This window comes from Syngnathoides biaculeatus, chromosome 3, assembly GCF_019802595.1.
Source record: "Syngnathoides biaculeatus isolate LvHL_M chromosome 3, ASM1980259v1, whole genome shotgun sequence".
NCBI classification, from domain to species: domain Eukaryota; kingdom Metazoa; phylum Chordata; class Actinopteri; order Syngnathiformes; family Syngnathidae; genus Syngnathoides; species Syngnathoides biaculeatus.
In genome coordinates, this window is record NC_084642.1 from 3,077,227 (window position 1) to 3,099,528 (window position 22,302).

General features: G+C 47.4%; 1 protein-coding gene across 3 annotated transcripts in view; it reads right to left on the reverse strand.

Moving 5' to 3' along the window:
- mrvi1 (murine retrovirus integration site 1 homolog) overlaps window positions 1–22,302 on the reverse strand; it is a 39,595-nt gene that overhangs the window by 2,251 nt on the left and 15,042 nt on the right. For all 3 annotated transcript variants that reach the window (XM_061813738.1, XM_061813739.1, XM_061813737.1), the window contains exons 19-36: window positions 16,042–16,248; window positions 14,331–14,437; window positions 14,180–14,241; window positions 12,998–13,171; window positions 12,855–12,901; window positions 12,693–12,734; window positions 10,963–11,364; window positions 10,804–10,882; window positions 9,221–9,338; window positions 9,091–9,121; window positions 7,994–8,134; window positions 6,442–6,573; window positions 5,737–5,890; window positions 5,552–5,601; window positions 5,328–5,462; window positions 3,684–3,748; window positions 882–1,004; window positions 628–759 (exon numbers count right to left, since the gene is read on the reverse strand). In XM_061813738.1, the coding sequence (XP_061669722.1) occupies window positions 628–759; window positions 882–1,004; window positions 3,684–3,748; window positions 5,328–5,462; window positions 5,552–5,601; window positions 5,737–5,890; window positions 6,442–6,573; window positions 7,994–8,134; window positions 9,091–9,121; window positions 9,221–9,338; window positions 10,804–10,882; window positions 10,963–11,364; window positions 12,693–12,734; window positions 12,855–12,901; window positions 12,998–13,171; window positions 14,180–14,241; window positions 14,331–14,437; window positions 16,042–16,248 (2,201 nt within the window). The remainder of the gene's footprint in view (window positions 1–627; window positions 760–881; window positions 1,005–3,683; window positions 3,749–5,327; window positions 5,463–5,551; window positions 5,602–5,736; window positions 5,891–6,441; window positions 6,574–7,993; window positions 8,135–9,090; window positions 9,122–9,220; window positions 9,339–10,803; window positions 10,883–10,962; window positions 11,365–12,692; window positions 12,735–12,854; window positions 12,902–12,997; window positions 13,172–14,179; window positions 14,242–14,330; window positions 14,438–16,041; window positions 16,249–22,302) is intronic.

The following is a 22,302-nucleotide window of genomic DNA, read 5'->3' on the forward strand; positions in this document are numbered from 1 at the left end:
AATCATATTACTTGTGATCTTTCCAAGTAAAAAGTTTACGTGCGCAGTACCATTCCACTATTTTATCCTGTTGAAGTTTGTAAGGCGTCAAAGTTTTTGTTGCATCGATCGCCAACGTTTCGCGCTAACTCTGACATCGCGTCCAAAATCTTAATTCCGTGTACATATCCTCGCCGTGAAAGAGTTGCGACCTCTCTGTAGAACTCTCTTGGACAAGCCTGACGCATTTGGCAAAAAAAAAAACACACCCGGATATTATCTGGAATACGCGACAGAGAATCCACTTCTGGTCAGTTTTATTCAATTCATGTCAATTAAAAAAAATAAAAAATACTTTCACACAGAGCAGCATGTAATGTAAACAAACAACTGTTAACAGATGAGCAAAAAACGCTCAGATTTACGTCAAAAAAAAAAAAAAGGACTGGCTAACATTTAAAATATTAAGAAGCAATGTGAAAAAAATCCATTTGCTAAAACACTTAACTCGAAATTCTGAATTGTGGGGAACAGCATGATTGTCATTTTTTTACCCAGCCGTTACTCTGTTGAAATTAAAATTGGCCTCGACCTTTTGCGTACCGCATACGTGACACATTCAGATACAACAAATATTTAGCGGCTTACCGGCTTGCTTGGATCTTCTTCCCACTTTCTTCGTCTCTGATCTTTGATTCCGCCGACTTGTCCGCGGCTTCCTGGTCGTCTTGCCGCTTTTCCTCCTGGATTGCTTTGTTTTGCTTCAGCCCTTCTTGGTAGCTGCAGCAAACGTATCAACGTTTAGACTCCCGTTCCGTGACTTTCACGACTATTAAGGCGTGAACGTGAAACGGATCTTGAAGATTTCGGTTTGTGGTTTAGCGGTCGCGGGAAGGCCTCACCCTTTATTGTAGGCCTCTTCCTCAATCTTGGCCTTGAGCTCTGCCCTGATTTCCGCTCTGATCTCCTCCAGGTTGACGGCGGGCTTGGCCGGCTCGCCTTCCTGCTCCGACGCGCTCTTCCCACTGCGTTGTTTTGCCGTAAGAAAAGCACAGTTAGGCCTCACGCGTCGGGTTTGCCGCAAAATGAAACCGACGGACGGCAAGGATGAAGCGGAGTAAAACAGAAAGGCCCCGATTAGCTAAAACGTGTGTTTAGCGGGAGATCTAAGGTTTGCCGCGCAACGAGCAACATGGCCGAAAGCACTTAGATGACCCCAAATTTTATTTGCTCAGCCAGTCCCAGCAAATACCGTAATTTCTGATGAGAAATGTAGCGCGCGTCGGTACGGCGGCCGCGCACAACAGGACCGTTGGCGCCGACATTTTAGTACACAACAACTTCAGAGGAGTGCTAAAATATTACAGTAAAGCCCATCAGTTATTATAGTAAATCTTTTGTATATTAGTGTTTTAATGGGGATAAACTGGGATGGTGGCATCACACAGGGGTATTTTATATATAGCTCGTCATTTCCCGGCCAATGAGCCGCGACTTTTTTTCCCACACGCTTTCAACCCAGACGCGGCTAATTTGTGCATTTTTCCTAACGGCCGCAAGGGGGCACTTGAGCGGAAACGCTAAGCGTGAGACCGGTGGAATTTATGTGCCGAGGAAGTGACTTTTACCGGTCCGGCGTGACGGTCTGAGCGCTCCCGGTGCTGAAAAGTCTTCTTGTGATGAATCCGCACGCGCGTATGTTTTGTAAACGTCCGGCCAGTCTGAAACATCCGCATCCGCGCTTCAACGCGTGCCATTCGATAACTTGTCGCCGAGCGTTCACGTCGTCTCGGACAGCGAACACAGCGAACGTACGGATATGTGTATACTTTTGTCTGAAGGTGAGGTTAGCGTTACGGTTCGGATATAACGTACGTTACGTCGCTTTACGTACAACGGTGATTTCCAACCCTTTATCGAGCCAAGGCGCATATTTTACAATTGAAAAAATTCCCACGGCACACCAACAAAAGTAAATGTCACCAAAAATGGATCGATTAATTACTGTATGTACTTCCTATCATCTAATATAAGAGGATTTTTTTTGTTTGTTTCTTTTTGTTCTGTCTGTGATTGTGCCTCACTGGCATAAATAGATGAATAAAGATACACTACTTCTTGGAAATAAATGTTTTTTTTTTTTTTATCAATCACATAAAATTGGATAATTTCCCACGGCACGCTAATGTACCCCGCCCGGCACACTGATGCAGAAGAAGGGGAACTATGAGAGCGCGGGATTTCCCAGTACCTACTACGTACCCAGAGTTCCCCTGTTAGTAACGCGTGCGCATTAATCACAAGGGGACTTTTCAGCACGGGGGAACGCTCAGACCGTCACACCGGCCCTGCTAGCTTTGCGCTAGCGTGTTACTGCCGTGTCTCAGTGATTTTTACTGGTATGGGGTTTTTTTGTTTTTTTTCTACCGGTTAAGTATGTATGTATGTATGTATGTATGATATTCTTCCGTTCATATGCCCATATTTAGTCATGACTCCATAATTTCCTCACGTCCTCACTGGGGCTCTTGTTCTGTAGCCAGATGTGTCCTTGAGCGCATCTCTGCACGTACGCTAACCTTGATGAACTGCATACTGGACACTTTGCAATAATCCATTGCCAGCTAAAACCGGTTGAGACGGAAACCCTTTGTCTAAGTGGAAAGCCCCGTTCTCACGCCACAGGTTTGATACCACCCACAGTCCTCCCTTCTGACAAGATTAAGGATCTGCGCTTTGTCTGTATCTTCGCACTTCTGATCTGCTCTCTCCAGCCATTGTCTGTAACTCATAAGTGCCCAGAATATTCTGGAAGTCAATTCTTCGAAGAAACTGTTCATCATCTAAAGCCTTTATTTGGATAACCAACATTCTCACTACCCGAAAATTAAACGAACACGCGGAGGGAAAAAAGCGTCCTCCAACACCGGCTGGTGTTAGTGCGGCGCTAGCGTTAGCGCTGTGGTAGCGTTAGTGCAGCTCTCGCGATAAACTCTCTGTGTGGTCTTTTTTTTTTTTTTTGTAAATATTTCGTGTTTCAATGTGGGCACTTGCGGCTTTTACACAGCTGCGGCGTATGTATGTACCAAACGGTATTTCCTTTACAAATGTACTAGGTGAGGCTTATAATCAGGTGCGGTCTGTAGGCCGGGAATTACGGTAATCTCAGAATTTATCAGTCACATCGCACGTGCAGAATTTTTCCAATTTACTACACCCACAATGTTGCACGTTTGGGTATATCACAAAATGACGCGCGTGTCTATTTTGCCCCATCTTTTTCGTGCACAATGAAGTAAACGCACGTCGAACCTGGACTAAATGGGGCCCACGGAGGACAAAGCGCTCTCGTCCGTATTCGGCGCAACAGCCAGCGCTCTCCGTAACCAGGATGCAATTGAAGTACCGAGTCTGGACTTAGTCAAAACAAAAAACCCGTGTTTGGATTATGAGCCTGAAGAGGAACTTTCAGTGACATCTGAGGATATTCTTCCGTTCATTTGCACAATTCTCGAGCTTCGCCGCGGTCTAACACATCCTCCAGGTCACGCAAACAAGATAAACGTTCCCACGGCGACATAAAAATGCAATATCAGCCATTTTTGCTCCATTGTTTTGGAAGACCGATGGCTGACCTCGGGAATCAACCCGTGTTGTTATGCGCGCGAAGGTGATTTGTGTGCATGTGTGTTAGCAACACCTACCACTCTGTTGTCACCTGTTGTGAGGATTCTGGCGAGGCGTTTCCTTTCGCGTCGCCCGCTTCACTCTGCCAGAATGGGAGTGCTCGAGAAATGAGTCCGACATCCTGTCATCTGCACATGGCGCGCTTTCGCGTTGTACATTTTCGCTCCACCAAAACAAACAATGACGTCGGGAGGCAGCGGGGCGACCCCCATAGGGTCGCAAAACACATCAAATACACGTTTAAAAAAAGTATCGTAGTGTTGTTTTGGACTCGTGCCTCCATTTCAGTTTTGTTTTGGTGGCGCCAGCTGTTTCTCAATCATTTTGAAAAAGAAAGAAAAAAAAAAAAACCTTTTGTTCGTCATTTTACAGTTAAAGGGCCACTGACGGGAAAAATATGGAATGGACCCATCCGTTTTTTCCCCACCACAAAACATGAGTCATTTATCTTCTGCGTTACACAATAATTCTTATAAATGGTACGTGTATATTTCATAGAAAGAAGGATGGAGTCACTTGGCTGCCGGTTTGAGTTTTTATTTGAAGGTCTTGCTGAAAAAATATGTTAAAGGTCCACTGTCATGAAATGCATGATTTTTTTGTATGTTATTAATGGGGAAAAAATGGCAGCCGGTATGGACCCATCCGTTTTTTTCTGACCACAAAACATGATTTTGACGTATACGGCTTTTTGTGAAAATCCTCTCAAGGGATTTGTTTAGGAGAAGAAACAGGAAGTGAGGTTATCAGCAGACGCCCACTCAGGCGGCCGCGTGGGTTGACACCAGTTTTACCTGCGGCAAGGTAACCCTTTGTTCCTTCGTCTTAGCCAAAATGTCGGATATTGTTTGAACACTCGGGAGGATGGATTTACCCTTCATATGTTTCCAAAAGACCCGGTTCGTCGTGAAAAACGGACTGCACGGGTGCAAAGGACGAGAGCGTCGTGGGCTCAAGTAGGTGTGTAGGGGGAACAGACGTAATACTTCTCTCAGAACGTCACAAAAATCCGCGTACGTAAGTCAGGGGAGCGAAATGTGGGTGTCGGCGCCGCATCCGCCGATCACGGCTTCGGCCGGGGTGGCTCATCACGGCGCCGAACTGGGGTGGCTTATCGTGGCGCAGAGCCAGGCCACATTACAGCGTTGTCGTCGCTTGCGGCTGAGAACGCTGCAGACCGTCGGAGAGTCTGTTAGTTAGAAGTGATCCGCATATCGTCTAAATATGGATCGAAACGATCGATTGTGAGATGTTCTCTTCTTCGAAAAGAGCTTCCGTGTCAGAAGCGGCGGCGGAAAAATCTGAAAATCTCCGTCGTTCCTCTCTCGCAGGTGCCACCACGCGTTTTCAACGGCCGATTTGACGTCTGCTGATGATGTCGCAGGCAATACGGCCGCCACTGGGATGTCGCGTGAGACTTTCGCAACTTTGCGCATGGATGACGCGCTCTCCGCTCATATCTATTTTTCCGTATAGACATTGAAGTGAATAATGTTGTACGTATTTTTCATGAAAAAAATTCTATTCAAGAATGTTTGTGGGCATGGCAGTGGCCCTTTAACCGAGAAAAACGGACGTCATTGCTGCCAACTCGGTAGTTTGAATCCCATTTGATGGAGGCTTCGCTTAGTGTTGTCGTGATGGCAATGATCAAGACTCACCAAGGCAGGGAGAGCGGCGCCAGGTCCGGAAGCCGACGGCGCGTTGGGGGCGGCGGCGGGTGGCGTCTGCCCCGGGATGTTCAGGAGGTTAAACTTGGGCACCACGGCGACACTCACCCTCCGTCTGGGCAGCGCCTGAGCGACAGCGCGCAACCCGAGCCGTCAAAAGCGGCGGGCACAAAAAATTTCAAATGGAGGGCATCGAACCGGGGATCGTCGCTCACCTTCCCGAGAGTGAGCGACATGGATCTCGAAGCCCGAGAGACGCCGTCGTCTTGATGAAGAAAGGCGCAGAATTACATTTGGGGCGTACTATTAATATTGCCTTTTCTGATCGCCGCGGTATCAAATATCTGCAATAAAATCAGGCGGCCTATCAATGTGACGCGTTGACGTCGCTGCGCGTCACCTCCAGTTTCCACGGCGCCTCCGTAGCAGCGGTTGGAGTTCTGGTTGGCCAACTTTTTGAACTCGGTCAGCTCGGCGTGGTCTTTCTCGTACGTCCTCTTGAGGTTCTCAACGTATTGCATCATGACCTCGGTGGCCTTGCTCATGCGTTTCTCCTGTGGCCGGAGCGGGAACGTTCTTACTCAGACATTTTCACACAGTGAAGAGAGAGAAACGTATCGAGGTATTCACGGCCGTATCGTCACCGTCGCTTTCATCCAAATCAGCAAAACGCACTGTACTGTACTACAGAGATGGGTTCAAATTCGCCGTGACGTTTACTTACAGCAAGTTCCGGCCTACAAGCCACAACTTGTTTCGCACGCTTTCAACCCTGCGGTCAATGCCGTGCTAGCGTTAGCTTAGTGCTAGCGTTAGCGCTAGCCCTAGCGTTAAACTGCGTACCAAGGCTTATAACCAGGTGCCGGGAATTACGGTGACTTTCCGGATGAACCGGGCTCGCCAAAGTACGTAGCGTGCGACATATTTTCTACGTATTACTCTTACGCTCTTCCTAAAACCGAGCAAATGGTTTTCGTTTCAGCAAACGACACGAGGACTTGGTCCTTGCGGACACCGGCGGATTTCGAAATGGACGCTTAAACGACTGAGCATCACTACCGATAAACTGAGATTCCCGTGAAGAATTGCGGAGTTCTGGTCGAACCTGTCGGACGGCGCCGACGATCTCGGATCTGCTGGAGAGGCGGGTGGCCAGCCGGTGCAGCACCGCCAGCGTCTCGATCAGCCGCTGGTAGGCCTCGCGCTGATCCAGGTTCTGCCACTGCGGGGCGCTCATCTGTTGGGGGGGAAAGACGGAAAATGACCTCCATCTGGTTTTTAAAAATTCATTTTCATACTGGAATATCGTGCTTCTCTGCTATTTTTGTGCTACATTGCCCCATGTCGCTTCCGTGCCTGTTTTGCCTCGACCCAAACATCTTTGACTGCGCTACTTTCTATTTACGTCTATTTTATATCATGTTGTCAAATGCGTGAACGAAGTAATGAGCCCATTTTGTCAGAGAGTAATATGTAATAAAATATGGAGATCTGTAGAGGGTGAAAGTAAACACAAATGAGGAAAAAAAATAGTTACTCGAGTAAAGTTCAGTTCGCGGAAATTCAGTATTTCTACTTTGTGGAGTTTCCATCAGAAAAATCCGTATTTTCTGTACTCACGATGGGACTCTTAACATGGCTGGATGAATACCATCATTAGTATTCAGAACTACTGATCTAAAGATAAAAACAATTTTAAAAAAAATGGCAAGATGGCTCATTGGCCACCAAAACTGAAGTCGCCATCCGCCATCTTGATACTCCCAAAACAACTACGTCGACCTGTGCGTTAATCGCCAGTTTCGTGGCTGTGAGAAAACATTCCGCAGGTAAGTTAGAAAGATTTTTTTTTTTTTTTTCATTTTCTGATGATCATAATTCACTTGAACAAAGTTTTGTTCACGGTTGTTGCTGTTCAGTGTTCACACTCTGCTTCACCTTTATAGGCTGACGGTTTTTAGCGAAAAAGCAATGTCAACATTTTCCCAAACTTCATCAGTGGATAAGCAAGAAAACATATTTTTTTGTGAAATTTTTGATGACTTTCATAATACAGAACTCTGCGAATTGAATTGAACAATTTGAAATTTTCCGTCTGAAATGGGACGTCGTGGAGACAACAAATGAACTTTTAGCATTTAGCATGTATTTTCCCATTGCGAGTCCGTATTTCCAAAAATATATCTAACTAATTACCTTAAAATGTAATATTTTTATGACAAAAAAAATGCTTAGTTTTTGCTATGTTATGATGTTAGTGCTTCACAGCGTATTTTGGGAAAAGTTAACATGATAATATGTGAGGTTTCTTGGTCGTCACAGTGTTCTATGTCTTTCCTTTGCACTTCGCCTTTTTTAGCTTACCAAGTCGAATTAAAAATCCTTCATGTTACCAAAACTGAAAAAAATGTCAAACTCGCACGACCAGTTTTAATTCTACATCCCAAATTTTGAGGAAAACCCCCGCCACAATCCAACCTGTAAATCGTGTCCGCCACACGTTTTGGGAGTACCAAGATGGCGGCCAACTGGATCCAACCAATCGACATAGTGCTCGATGTGCATGCGCTATCTTTTTTTTTTTTTTTTTTTTTACGACAGTGATGGGAAGCTGATTTTTATTTTTATTTTTTTTTAAATATGCGTGTGTGACTGACCTTAAGCGCTCCTTTGAATTCTTCGAGTTCTTTCTGCGTCTCTTCCTCCGTCAGGTTCCTCTCCCGCTCGGCCTGCTTGAGGCGGGTCTCCAGAGTGTAGTTGTCGTTCCGAAAGGCCAGCGACAGCTGGACAAATGCATTCTGGGGGACGGGAAGTCGCAGCGATCAGACCCAAAAGCCGGCACGTTACGCGTCACAACGGAGGAAAGATTCCCACAATGAAGGCCACGTCCAGCGTTGTTGTTTCGGGCCTTGAATGTTAGCGGCGGTCGAGCGGGCCCGAGGGACCGGCTGCGATTTTGACCTTTCACCTTGCGCTGCGAAGCCATCAAAAGCGCGTTTTCCAACACACAAAAGTCATTTCCGACGCGGTCACGGACGAGAGGAAACGCGTGACCTGGGACGGTTCCGACGCACAAACGCCCCCCCACCCCACGAGCGGAGGGGCCGCCGCCCCCGGCCGCGCTACGTCACTCGTGTTTGGCGTTTTCGCCACAGGAAATCAACCCTGCGGCTCTCTGGGATGATCGCGACCACGAAAATCATTTTCCTGTTGAAAAAAAAAAAAAAAAAAACGCTGCTACATGTTTGTGACAATGTAACTACTATGGTAACAAAACAAGTTTTTGTAAATTCTGGGATGGCAAACATACTGGAGGAAGTGGGATTTAATTTTTTTTGGAATCTGCATTTTGTGGCCCAATGAAGACTTTTTGGATGTACCTAATTTTTCAGAGTGTCACTGTAGTAATAGATGAATAGAAAAATACTTGTGGAAACGCAAGATTTCCAATTTCAAAAGTCACGACACCCTCGCATTTTTCTGCAGGATTTTTCGGCGGCGTTAATTTGGCAGGTCCGGCTCCATTTTGGTTTTATATTTATGATTACGTACAGGCTTCATCTTGTCCGCTTTCAAAGAGCCGAATTATCGTCTGGCGTTCGAACCCGCGGTCTTTATTGCAGATTTTCTGTTTGTATTGTTTACCAGAGAAATGATGGAACTGTCATAAACTAGCGAGGTCCAAAGTTGTACATTTACGACGACCTGTAGTAATGTGCAGTGTTTGGAGTATACGCACGTGAAAAATACAAACCTCAACTTCCTTTTCAGTGAGCGGAGGCGGACTGCAACGGAATCAAAGAGGAAAAGCGATCGGTAAGAAACAAACCAAAAAAAAAAAACCCGCCAAAGTTGAACAGCCGCCGCTCGGAGGAGACACGCACCAGCCAGGCAGGCCGCGATGAAGTTTGAGTTTTCTCAGCATGACGTCGGAGATGTTTGGCATGGCGTCCGACTTGCTCTCCTCGCCGCTGGCGGACGCGTTGGAAGGGGACGCGGATCCTGCTTGCGGAAACAATTTGCGGCATTAATATCCATATCCCCGCGATCCAACTTGAGGGCCTCGCACTAGTACGCGCTTTGCCTTCTTACACGGACAATGGACCTTTCCGAACCTGTCAATCGCTCGTACAATAATAGCCAATCAGAAAGCCGCATTGTCTTAACCCGCCCCTGCCGCCATGTTGTCACACAAGCAACGCCGGTTGTCAGTAGCGGGCGCTTGGAAAAGTTAACGTTACGAAGGAAATGGTCCTCAGATGCGCTTGGGGAACGTGCAATTCTGATGAAAGCTATCCTGCTGGGTTGATTCATTTTCCAAAGCCTAAAACGCAGTCGACGAAGTGTCTACGACGGATTGAGGCTCGCGGAAGAGCGCACGCACAACTCGTTTGACTGAATTATTATCAGTTCTTTATACATTGCAGGAGAACAACTTTCACTTTGCTGGCGTATCACTGACCTGCCGGATGAAGTGTGTCATGTTTTATACCGAAGAGTCGCGTTAGTCATGTGTCAATGCGCCGTGTCGCGCAAGACAAATTTCGATTTGCCCATTCGGATCACGTCGGATTTTTAAGACAGCGCACTCGGTTCCATTACGAGCCAAGTCAGATGAGTACACGCTCTCATTTATAAAGACTACAATGATATTACTTGTGATCTTTCCAAGTAAAAAGTACTCACCCTGCTTTACGTGCGCAGTACGATTCCACCATTTTATCCTGTTGAAGTTTGTGAGGTGACAAACTTTTTTTTAGCTTCGATCGCCAACGTTTCGCTGTAACTCTGACGTTGCGTCCTGCTCCGTCCCGAAAAAAAAAAATCTTAATTCCGTGTACATATCCTCACGTGAAATAGCCGAGACGTCTCTGGAGAACTCTCTTGAACAAGTCTGACGCATTCACCAAAAAAAAAAACCATACCTCAATATTATCTGGAATACGCGATAGTAGAGAATCGAGTTCAAATTTGTTCTGTTCAGTCGCCATTTTGGAAGCTTGCGGCACATGGCTAAGGGGGCGGAGCTTAAGATCGCCACGGGAATTGTCCGCGAAGTGCAATAGCGCTGCTCAAGCGGCTATTTTAAATCGGTGACAAAGATGGACCTTGCGTACTTGTATGGCGACAATTTCCTCTTTCGGGGGCGAATCGTTGTAGATTTGACTTTTGCCGGTCCGAAATTCCGTCCTACTTGCGCACTACCGTGAAAATTTGCGTTCTCGGCGGGTGCTTTGTGTGTTTTTAACAATCACGGCGGCTGCTAAGGAAACCTGAAAAGAACACCCGATCACAAAAAGGAAAAACACCACCACCATCATCATCAGGAGCAGCAGCGGCGGCGGCTTTTCCCAGAGATTCAGGAAGTGAACGCCCCAGGAGACATTTTGTTCCGAACGAGCAAAATAAGCGGAAAAAAAAAAAAAAAAGAAGGGGGGGGGGGGGTTGGGCAAAGAAAGACGGTCACCTTTTTCCTGTTCGGCAGCTTCGCTCAACTCCGGCAACTTGGAGCAGACGACGCTTTGGTTGCGCGTCAGCTTGTGCTCCTGCGCACGCATCACACGCAAAGACACGTGAACGTCGTACGGGTGCGGCGGACGACGAGGTGACGCGAGCGGAGTTTTACCTCTCGGAATTTGGAGAGTTTGGGCGCGGGGAGCTCCTTGAGCCCCGCCGATTGAAAAAGCCCGTCCCGGCCTCTGTCCGAGCCCGGGTCGTCGGTTCCGTTCCTGGAGTTGACGCCCCCGACGGCGTCCCAGGAAACGGCCCGCATCAGCGGCGGGAAGGCGCCGATGGTCTTGATCTCTGCCGTGCAGGGGGCCTGTTGCGTCGGGGGCCGAGGGACGGGCTTGGCCACCCCCGTGGCCGGCGCCGGGCTGGAGTTGCGACCTCCGTCCTCGCTTCTGTTGGCTCCCGGAGGACTTTTGGGCTCGCAGTTGTCCTTCGGAAGGGCAAAACGCGGAGTGAGGGTCCCGGAAGAGACTTTCCTCTTCTCTGTGGGCTTCCAATCCACCGCTAGGCGGCTGCCCTGGGGGGGGTCCCAACAGCATTTATGTCAAATTCAAGCGTCGTCGTCGTCATGTCGCCGTGTGTGAACCCCAAGAAAGAAACAAGTCGTCTTCTACGTGACTTCATTCGCTGGATTAGGTCATAACGGTTTTGCCTTGAGGTACGACTTTCATATCTCAAATCATTTTCTCGCCCGCAGGTGTCAAACTCAAGGCCCGGGGGCCCGGATCCGGCACGCCACGTGATTTTATGTGGCCCGCGGAGGCAAAATTGTCATAAATGATAATGTTGAGGATAAACACATTTTTGTGCTCCCAAACATGAATAGTTGGGAAAATTCCTTACCCTCAATTTGTGATTTCAAAAATAGCTCATGAATTTTGTGTGTAATATGAGGCAATTACAGTAAATATTTTTATGATTTCACGGCCCTCTGAGGGAAACCGTAACTACAACGTGGCCCGCGAGAAAAATTTGGTTGACACTCTCGTTCTCGCTCAACATTTTTTGAAACGTGTTTATAACGGTAATAATAGCGAGCAAATTGTGCACCATAATGTATTGTGACTGTGCAGCTCCTCCGGGGGGCAGTGTAACAAAAACAAACAAACAAACGTCCATGGAGACGGTCGCAAATGCTCAGTGAGCTGCAGTCATAGTACTACGTAGCAGTATACCTTTGTTTTATGTTTTGTTTAACAGTAATTTTCAACTGGGAGTGGCGATAAACTCCATACGCCACAGGTGTCAAACTCAAGGGCCGGGGGCCAGATCCGGCCCGCCGCTTGAATTTATGTGGCCCGCGAAGGCAAATCATCTGTATCAACTTCCGTGATTTTTTTTTTGTTCAAATCTGTACCAAAATTTCACATTGTCAAACCGTAAACATAATAATAATAACAACAATATTATAAAAAAAATATGTATATTAATAATCATATATAATAATGATGATAACATTGCCGTATTGCAAGCATTTTTTGTGTTACCAAACAACAATAGTTGAAAAACCCACTACCCTTTGAGTTATGATTCCAAAACTAGTTCATAAATTGAATGTGTAACAGTGACGATGCAATGAAAGATTTTTATAATTTCACAGTCGCAACGTCCCTCTGAGGGAAAGCATAACAACAACGTGGCACGTGACAAAAATGAATTCGACAAACCCCCCCGCCATACGCCGTTCGTATCCCAATTCGTTCTCCTTCAAAATTACAAATGAATAATCGGCAGGTCATATCGCAAATCATTCAAGTCGGGTCGCTGGTAACTCGAGGCCACGCGACTCGGTTGTGGCGAACGTTCGTACGGAAGGAAACGAAAGGTGGGAATGGGTTTACTGACCTCCACATCCTCGCGGCCCCCGGCTGAGGCGACGTCCAGATGCTACGGGAAAGGGCCACACAGACGGGCGCAAAGGGGTTAGGCGGAGACGGCGTCTCGCCGTCCCTTCCCAAAAGCTCCAGTAAAGCCGACCTCACAGCGTCAAAGAGGAGGAATTTGTACCTGGCTGATGGCGTGCGGACCGCAAGTCGCTTCCGGAACTTCCGCCTCTGGAACAAGAGAAGTGATTCGGAACACTTGACGGATACAAATGACTCGAAGGCACCGCGGACCCGAGAACCGATGAAGACTTTGGATGACGTCACCTGCGGGGGGGTCGGAAAGGCTGCTGGTTGAACGCCGGCCCCGCCGCATCAGGAAGCGCTCGCTGACCTTCTTGGCCTGCTCCAGCAGCTCCAGGTTCTTCTGGCGGTCCTCCTCGGAGAGCCGCACCTCGGGCAGCTTGTCCTTCAGCAGGTCGATCACGTGACCGGCGCCGTCTGGGAAACGCCGCGAGGACCGTCATTATGAAAATTGGAATCATTTCTTGTCACGTCATCCATTGCAGTGCTGCATTAATTGAACTACGACGACAACTGTACACCCATCAAAATGATCTCACTGCTTACAATATACTTTACCGCAGATCAGTTATGAAATATTTTGTGTTAAACATATGAAATAATTTTCAACGCATTTCATTAGCGGCACAGAAAATGGATGGCTGCATTGTACTTCCAACGTATGCAGTCACTTCTGAAAAAAGGAACAAAACCATAAATTTGGAAATATTTCCATCAATATTCTATTTCACTCCCAAAATGCTTACATTTAAGATCATCCATACATGACATAAAATCTAAGGCAGCGGTCTCAAACTCAATTCCCTTCGGGGGCCGCAGCCTCAACGCACATGCACGGAATTTAAATCTGATATATATATATATATATATTTTTTTTTTTTTTTAAATGTCTATTTTTAAAAAAAAATTTTTAGCACAAAATAAGACAAGCAAGGAAGCTGGCGTAAACAAGTTGTGTGCAAAACTATTCACGAAACTCTCCAAGGCTAAATGCTCGCGTCAAGCCTGGTCGCGGCCACGCCCCTGAGAGCCACGGCCCCGCCGTGATTGGTCGGTTCGTCAACACCGTAAACGCGCCGCTCGTATAAAACGTCGGGGCCGCGCTATCATTTGACTTTCACAGGAAGGTGGGGGCCGCAAATGGCCCACGGGTTGAGAGTTTGAGACCCCTGATCTCAGGTATACTAACGTTGAATACACGTTATTGTAACGTTGATATACCAATATGTACTTAACCGGAACATATGATTGCTTTTCCCTGTAACGATGATCTATTACCATAATATCATTCGTACACTAGCTATTATGGGCTAATAATGCATAAAATATCCGTCGCGCAAGCTCCCAAACTATCCGGTAAGCCGTACGCACACTTGCAAATCGTGAACCACGATCGTGTTTTCGCAAAGTACTTGTTTTACCAACCGACTGTGGTGATGGATCCTGCGGAGGAGATCCTGGCCAGACGCGTCCTGGGACTGTGCGGCCTACAAAATAACACACGAAGCGACACGCCCATTGATATCCCCCCCGTCAAGCGGGCGGCGGGTGCGACGTCTCCGCCGAAGTCGCTCACCTCGCCCGCTCTCGGGGACGGCCGTCTTGCTGCGCCGCGCTGGCCTGCTGCGGGTAGACGATCGCGGGCCCCGTCATGACGACGGCGCCGCTCTCAGCGGGTGCACACTGCGCAAAAAAAAAACAAAAACAGCAAAAGGTAAAACCTGTGAAAACCTGGTTTCGAACCGCAGTGCGAGGAAGTCACCCGGGTTGCGTTAGATACGCAGAATTCTGTCATGAGCCAGCGGCACGGGGTGCGGACCCAAATGGAGGACTCCCAGGCAAAGGCATAATGTTCAAAGTGGTTTTATTCCCCAATTCAGGTCATACACAGTTAAAGCAGTCCAAGAAGGCAGACGCAGAAAAATGCTAGGCTCGAGGCAAGGTCCAAAAACATGAAACGAGCCAAAACGTAGAAACGTGACTACTACGGTGGCACAGGTTCGGTCTAGACTAAACTTGCAACCTACGCACAGTAGCTGAGAATCCCAGAATGCAGCAAAGCACGCGCAACGAACGCGAAAACGCCGATGACACGTTTACCACTTAAGTATTTGGTTCAATAATGTCCCAAAATGCACACATTTGTGACAGGGGTCAGAGGTGGCACCGCCCGGAGCGGAGGCCTGGCCACGCCCCTCACAGGAAGCGGCGCCCACGCGCGTGGGCATGACAGAATTTGCATTCGCTCAACTGAAGGAGGGGGGGCCACGGAGGGGCATTAGCGTCAAAATGATATTAAAAAAAAATAAAAATCCCTTTGGGAATGTGGAGAACGCTGTTGAAAATAATTAAGTTGACACAGTTTGACATTTTGTATGAATAAATCAGGGAAAATGAGGAAAATTATGCTGGGTGTCCGAAAACTCTGCAACGTGAGACTTGACGCGTTGCAGGTTTCTGCCTTCATTTGCCGAAATATTTCTGTTTCACCGAAGCAGGCATAAAATGCGCAAAGCGGCTCATTCCTTCATTTTTGAACAAAAGGAGGGATGCTGACGCCGTAGGAGAGATTGCAGCCAGGTCACGCGCACTGAATTGAATTCAATTACATAGTTTAGCAATTTCTTGATAATTGTGTGAAGTGACCTATTTGATCAATTATTGAATCATTTACGATAAACTGTTTTATCCCCGGGAAGGCCATTAATTTGTTCAACCCCCAAAAGTTTGTCACGCGCGAATTCGCGAGACGGGCTAGCGTAACGAAACGAAACGCGTCGAAGCAAAAGCGCCGCTTGTTGAGCGCTGGGTTGACGGCAACTGCGCGGCGCTCTTATCTCAAATCGTTGCTCATTCGTCAGAGCAAATTAAAAAAAACAAAACAAAAATAGCAACCGTGTCAAATATCACAAGGAAGGTGAAAATTGGCAAATAGCTCAAGGAGAGAATTTCAGTTCTTGCGACAAAACAAACGAAATAACGATTTCCTTGTCCGGCTGCTCCGCAGGCGCCTTCCATCCTTAACGCGGTTTTCACGATAGCGACAAACCAAAAACAAAGGCCTCCACATTAGCGCCTCCGAATAAAGACGACGGTCTACTCCGCACGAGGACGCGTCCACGGTTGCTTTGAGAAGGCCAGCGCATGCGGTAACGGCGCGGTTCTGGGAGGAGAAACCGAACCGGTAGCTCAAGACTGTGCCCAATCGGATTACTCACAAGTGGCTTTCACAGACTCGCGTGTTTTTTGTGCTTCCCCCCAGTAGGACGCCGCGTCGTCAGACTCACCGTACTGGGAGAGCTGGAAGAACTGTCCAGATCCTCGGGGGAGTCCTCCTCTTCCTCGGGCAGCGTGGGCATGGCAGGAAGCGGGCCGGGCCGGGAGCGGGTCAGGGGGAAGACAAAGGGAGCCTCGGCAGCGGAGTCGGCGCCGGGGTCCTCGGCCTTGAGCTGGGCCGAAGGTCCCTGCGGAAAGTTGCTGGCCTTTTCTCGGGCCTGAACGAACGCAGAGAAGATCTCCGGTTGTTTTGATTGCACATCATTGAAGGTCAAGTGTCATGCCTAGAAATATTCTAAATTAGATATTGTAATGAAAAATACATTATTAACTTGAATGTTTGGATGGAGAGATAAATATGAAGCGCGGCATCCATGCGCAAAGTTGCGGAAATCTTATTCGACATCCAAGTGGTCACTGTTTTGGCTGCACCTTCTGTCCGTGACATCCATATTTAGATGATATGCGGATCACGGCCAAACCAGCTCCCCGCCCGATCCACCTGCGCGGCGATGAACGAGCAACGACGCCGCCATTCGTGAGCGACGACGGCATAGCCAAACCGCCTCCCAGTCCGGCGGTGATTAAAAACAACGCCGCCCGCGAGCGACGACGACCACGACGCGGCCAGACCGCCTCCCCGTCTTATCCACCTCAGCGGCGGAGATGAGCCACCGCGGCCGAGGGAGTGTCGACAAGGCCGGCGGCGATCCACAAGGCCTGCGGCTGCACGGACACATTTAGCACCCCTGGTTTACGGATTACGTCGCCTCCCCAACCATTGCTTTTTTATAGTAGCTGCATACAAACCTACGTGTCATTCGGAACCCACAAATCTCTCGTCCCGTGCACCCGTGCAATCCATTTTTCACAACAAAACGGGTCTTTTGGAAAAGTATGAAGAGCGAATCCGTCCTCCCGAGTGTTCGAACAATGTCCAGCAATACAACGCGCCGCCGTTTTGGCTAACACGAAGGAACAACGAGCTACCTTCCAGCAGGTAAAACTAGCATCAACCGCTTGAGTGCCCTCTACATCGAAAACAAATCCGGGAGTTACAAAAAGCCATATGCAGTACGTCAAAATCATGCTTTGTGTTGAAAAAAAAAAAAAAAACGCATCGGTCCATACCGCCTGACGTTTTTTTTTTTCATTAATAACATACTAAAAATCATCCATTTCATGACAGTGGCCCTTTAAGGAATAACGTACGTCCGCTCAGTAGTTACTTGCTAGGCGATACTACACCACTGACGCAGTGATTATGTCATAATCAATGAATTATGTCGACGTGGCAGTACACATCAAAACGTCCGAGATGAAACCACAGTCTCTGTTTAAAAACTAAAAATGAAAAAAATCTTTCTATTAGCTTTTGTGCAACGGCCGCATTGATGAGATGACAAAAGCGCCGTTGGCTGAACACCGAAACGAGTTTGCGTCGATACCAACCGACTCCGACAAGCCGACTGCGGCACTGAAAAAAAGACTGGAACTTTCACGCACTCAGTTGACTGGGACGTACACGTATCATAACAGAGGGGGAAATTACATAACTACTGCCTTGCTATATTTGGCCGGGTCAAATCAGGGCGTTTACAGCAAATATAATGATATTAAACACCCAAATTAGCAATAAAGTGGGTGATTGTTCGGAGGAAAGAAAAAAAAAATCTCATTCCCAAAGGCAAAAGGCAAAAAAGACACAGGACGAAGTACTGTGTACACTCCAAATATCAGCATCACTTTTAAAGGATTTATTGGATAATTTTTTGCTCAGGGGATAGTTTATATTTATTCCGTTGCGGTAAATGCACATCAAGAGCGCGACACGCATTTGTCAGCCGGAAACTAAACAAGTCGTTCCCCCGAAATGGACACGTTTTGCGTCGCGACAAAATGTCTTGAAGTAAACAAGAGAAATGTAGCGCGCGTCGGTACGGCGGCTGCACACAACAGTAGCGTTAGCGCCGACTTTTCAGTACACAACAACTTCATATGCTGATGTTCCAGGATTAATGAGCGCTAAAATATTACAGTAAAGCTCAACGTACCATCAGAGTAAATTATAATCAGTTGTTATAGTAAACGTTTTCTATGTTAGTGTTTTAATGGGGATAAACTGGGATGGTGGCATCACACAGGTGTACTTTATATATAGCTCATAATTTCCCAGCCTATATGCGGCTAATTTGTGCATTTTTTTCCTAACGACCGCAAGGGGGCACTCGATTGGAAAAGGTAAGAGTGAGACCGGTGGAATATATGTGCCGAGGAAGTGTGTTTTACGGGTACATTTTTTTTAAACTGGCCTTTTTAGCGCTGCGCTAGCATGTTGCTGCTGTATTATTGCCACATCTCAGTGATGTTTACCGGTATGTTTTTTTTTTTTTTTTTTTTTTTTAAACCGGCCCTGTGCTAGCATGTTGCTGCTGTGCTATTGCCGCATCTCAGTGATTTTTACCGGTATGTTGTTTTTTTTTTTTTTTTAAACCGGCCCTGTGCTAGCATGTTGCTGCTGTGCTATTGCCGCATCTCAGTGATTTTTACCGGTATGTTTTTTTTTTTTTTTTTTAAACCGGCCTGTGCTAGCATGTTGCTGCTGTGCTATTGCCGCATCTCAGTGATTTTTACCGGTATGTTTTTTTTTTTTTTTTAAACCGGCCCTGTGCTAGCATGTTGCTGCTGTGCTATTGCCGCATCTCAGTGATTTTTACCGGTATGTTTTTTTTTTTTTTTTTTTAACTGACCCTGTTAGCGCCGCACCATGTGTTTCTGCTGTGTTACTGCCGCGTCTCAGTGATTTAGGTATGTTGTTTTTTTTTTTTAACGGGCTCTGTTAGTGCTGTGTTACCGTGTTGCTACTGTGTTTTTTTTTTTTTTAAACCAGCATATATATATATATATATATATATATATTTTTTTTTTTTTTAATTTTTTTTTAAATCACCCCTGTTTGTGCTATCGTGTTATTGCTATGTTAAGCTAAGCTAAGCTATTACAACTTTGAAAACTCTCTCTGTGTACTGTCTTTCTTTGTAAATATCTCGTGTTTCAATGTACGTACCAAATGGTATTTCCTTTCCAAATGTGCTGGGTGAGGTTTCAAATCCGGTGCGCCCCGCAGGCCGGAAATGACGGTACGTATATAAGTGCTATCTTCCACACTGATGATGACTAATTTCAAACCTGCTTTGAACTCTCTTCCCTGTTTTCAAGCAAATGCATACAAATGTGTGCAAACGCAGCGCGGAGGCGGCGTACTGTACTCCCATTGATAGCGGCCCGCTGGCATATTTGCATGTGTTCCGTCTGCCGCTGCCTCGCAACGTTCGTCCGTCTCTGAGGTGGAAGGTGCGCTCGAGTCGGGCCTCTTTCTCCTCCGGTCGGCCTCGCCGACAAAAAAAAAAAACTGTCCGCCGTTCCCCGTCATCACAAACGCGTTCAAATGCTTCGGGAACCAAAAAGGCGACGAAGTTGCTGCCGAGGGAGTTCGACCACGACCTTTCCTGAAAAGAGCAAAGCTGGCCAAAAGATGTGAATAAACGAAAATCATCCCGGAATACTAATTCGAGGCTTTTTCCGGTTCGCTTAGAATGGAGACAATCAACCATTTAGGTGGACTACAGACTGGAAAAGTCAGTCCTCTCACTGACAAACCGAGGTACTAAACCGCAGATAAAAATTCCACAAGATTATGACTCACATCATCAAACAATTGATTTTATTCCCCTCCACTGGACGACAGAGCAGAAAAAGGGGGAGGAAGAGGTGGCGGAAAAACACTCCGACAAAGTCCTGCCTGCGCAGTTGCTTCTCGATGATTCAAAGGAATGGCACAGAATCAGCTGAGGCGCTGCGGAACTTGTCTCAAATGCCAAAAATCATTTGTGCTCACAAATGGACGTACAGTTACAACAAGTCGTCCATTAGGCACCCCTAAATATTCGACGCAGTCGATAGAGATATTTCAAAAGGATTTTGAACTTTTCGAATACTGTCTCTTTAAGTCCTTCTGCTTATGAAATTGAAGCCAAATTTAAATTGTCCACCCGCATCAAACCCAAAATTCTGTCATTTAAAAACACCTGCAAATAGTTTGGAGCGATATCTCTCGCCACAGTTGTCATTTGTGAGGATATGAGAGCAATGTTTGTTTTTAAAATGACCACCAATTTTTACAGAAACCTTTTTTTTTTAAATTCATCCATGTTCTACTTTGTGACGAGATTACTGTAATTCTTCTAATTCTGAAAAAAAAAAAAAAAAATACTCATAATTACACACCGGAAAACCGATGACTTGGATTATTGTCATGACGGTGAAGGTGTCGTTTCCCAGCATGCATTGCGCCATGCAACGCTCACCTTTTGCTGTTTTTACCGGATGATTCTGGTGTTTATGTTCAGCAGAGTTCTTTGAACGTGTGTTTTACTAAACTGCCGGGTTACGATGACCGAGTCTTGGACTTTGTTTTTATGAAAGTTTGAATTTTTCGCATGCCCGTCGGTCACGTCTGCAGAAATCTCAGCGAGGTTTGCCAACAGAGGAAGACGCGAGTGTCTTCTTGCTTGGTTAAAAAGCGATCGAAGAAACGGCGCTGTCTGGTCTTGCTTGGATGAGGATGTCATTTGTCTGGGGTGGAAAACCTCACCGAGGGAGCCACATTGGGCAAGGCACTCTCTGGTCAAAACGTTCATTTACTGAAATGTTCTTGTCCGGATGGATGATGGACGACTTCCCCACCTCAACAGGTCTGGACTTCATGCGGGGGACTTTATAGCTCACGCGTCACAACGAGAACCCTTCAGATTCTGGAGACCATAGAACCGGTCTGGAACAAGTGGCAGTCTTCCACCGTCCGAGCGCCTTTTCTCTATCAACAACCGGAGCCTAAGGACGCAGCACGAAGACCAAAATGAAAAAAGTGGCTCGGTTTTTCACCGGCCATTTTTCTGAAAGGACGGCTTCGTTTTGCATCGTCGCCAAAACTCCGTTTTTTGTCGTTAGCGTATTTGCACGGCAACCGTCGTCCCGAACGGAAACACTGTCGCTGTTAACCCGGGCGCAGGAGGCTTCACGCTGCAGACGTGACCGTGAGACAGAGAGAAATATTTGCCGAGCGCTTTGATTATTTCCTGTGGGACGAGGGGACGGGGCGCACATTTCTCCGCGCACACACACTGCAAACGCGGTCCTGTCGTTCTTACGCAGCGCAAAGATCCTCCAAAAACCGCTCGGAACAAGCAAAGAAGAAGTCAGCCTGGCTCTCCTCGCGGTCGTCTTACATAAGACGGATCCCCTTCTGCCACATTAGTGGAAAATGTGCTCGGAGGAGGAAGCGCGAGCGGCCGAAGGAGCGACGACGAGGGAACGAAAGATGCACGCTCGTCGTATCTGCTGACTTCCAGCCGGATGCAAAAACCAAAACACAAACCGGACCGGCGCAAGAAGCAGCCCGCAAAGTCTCCGCTCGCTTCGACCGGCAGAGGTTGACCCGCGACCTCAGCCGTCCACCTCGAAGCCGTCCTGGCGGTTTGGCGCATTACCTGCGACCGGCTCCGCTTTCCGGCGCTCCTCCCGGATCAGGCCCGAGTCCCGCCAGCTGTCACCGCACTCTGCCTTTTCTCACGAAAGCTCTCCGGTCTCTCGGTCTCCGCTTCCTTCTCCCAACCCCCCCTCTTTGACTCCTGGGAGCTTTGACCATTTAAGGAGAAGGGCCGTATGCCTCGTTTGAGCTCGTAGTGCAAGTCTGGGGCGTGCGCGAGTAAAGTGAGCCCGTTATAACCGGCAACCCATGAGAAGAAGTCACATTTTGTCCTCCAACTTCTCAGAATTGGTCTCGGGGAGTAAAATCGCATCTTCAGACCTGCAAACTGAATTTATGTGACGCTGTAAAACCTTGTCTCCCCCCCCCCCCCCACCATTCTGAGTTTGTTTGTTTTTTTTGTTTTTTTTTAATAAAGAATCATGAGACAGAACGCAGTCGCCACAATGAAAACAATTCACTTTTGTGACAATTTGTAATTTAAAGTCGACATGCGGGGAATCTGATTGGACGCCGAGGACGGGCTGCCACGGCCGTTTGTGTCCACAAAGAAGTTTTGGATCTTCTGCAATAGTCCGACGTGCGTCCCATTCTCTCTAGTGGTCTGCAGAATCACACAGCCATCCATTTTCTTAACCGCTTATCCCGACAAGGGTCGCGGGGAGTGCTTGACCCTATCCCATCTCTCAACGGGCAGGAGGCGGGGCACACCCTGAACTGGTCG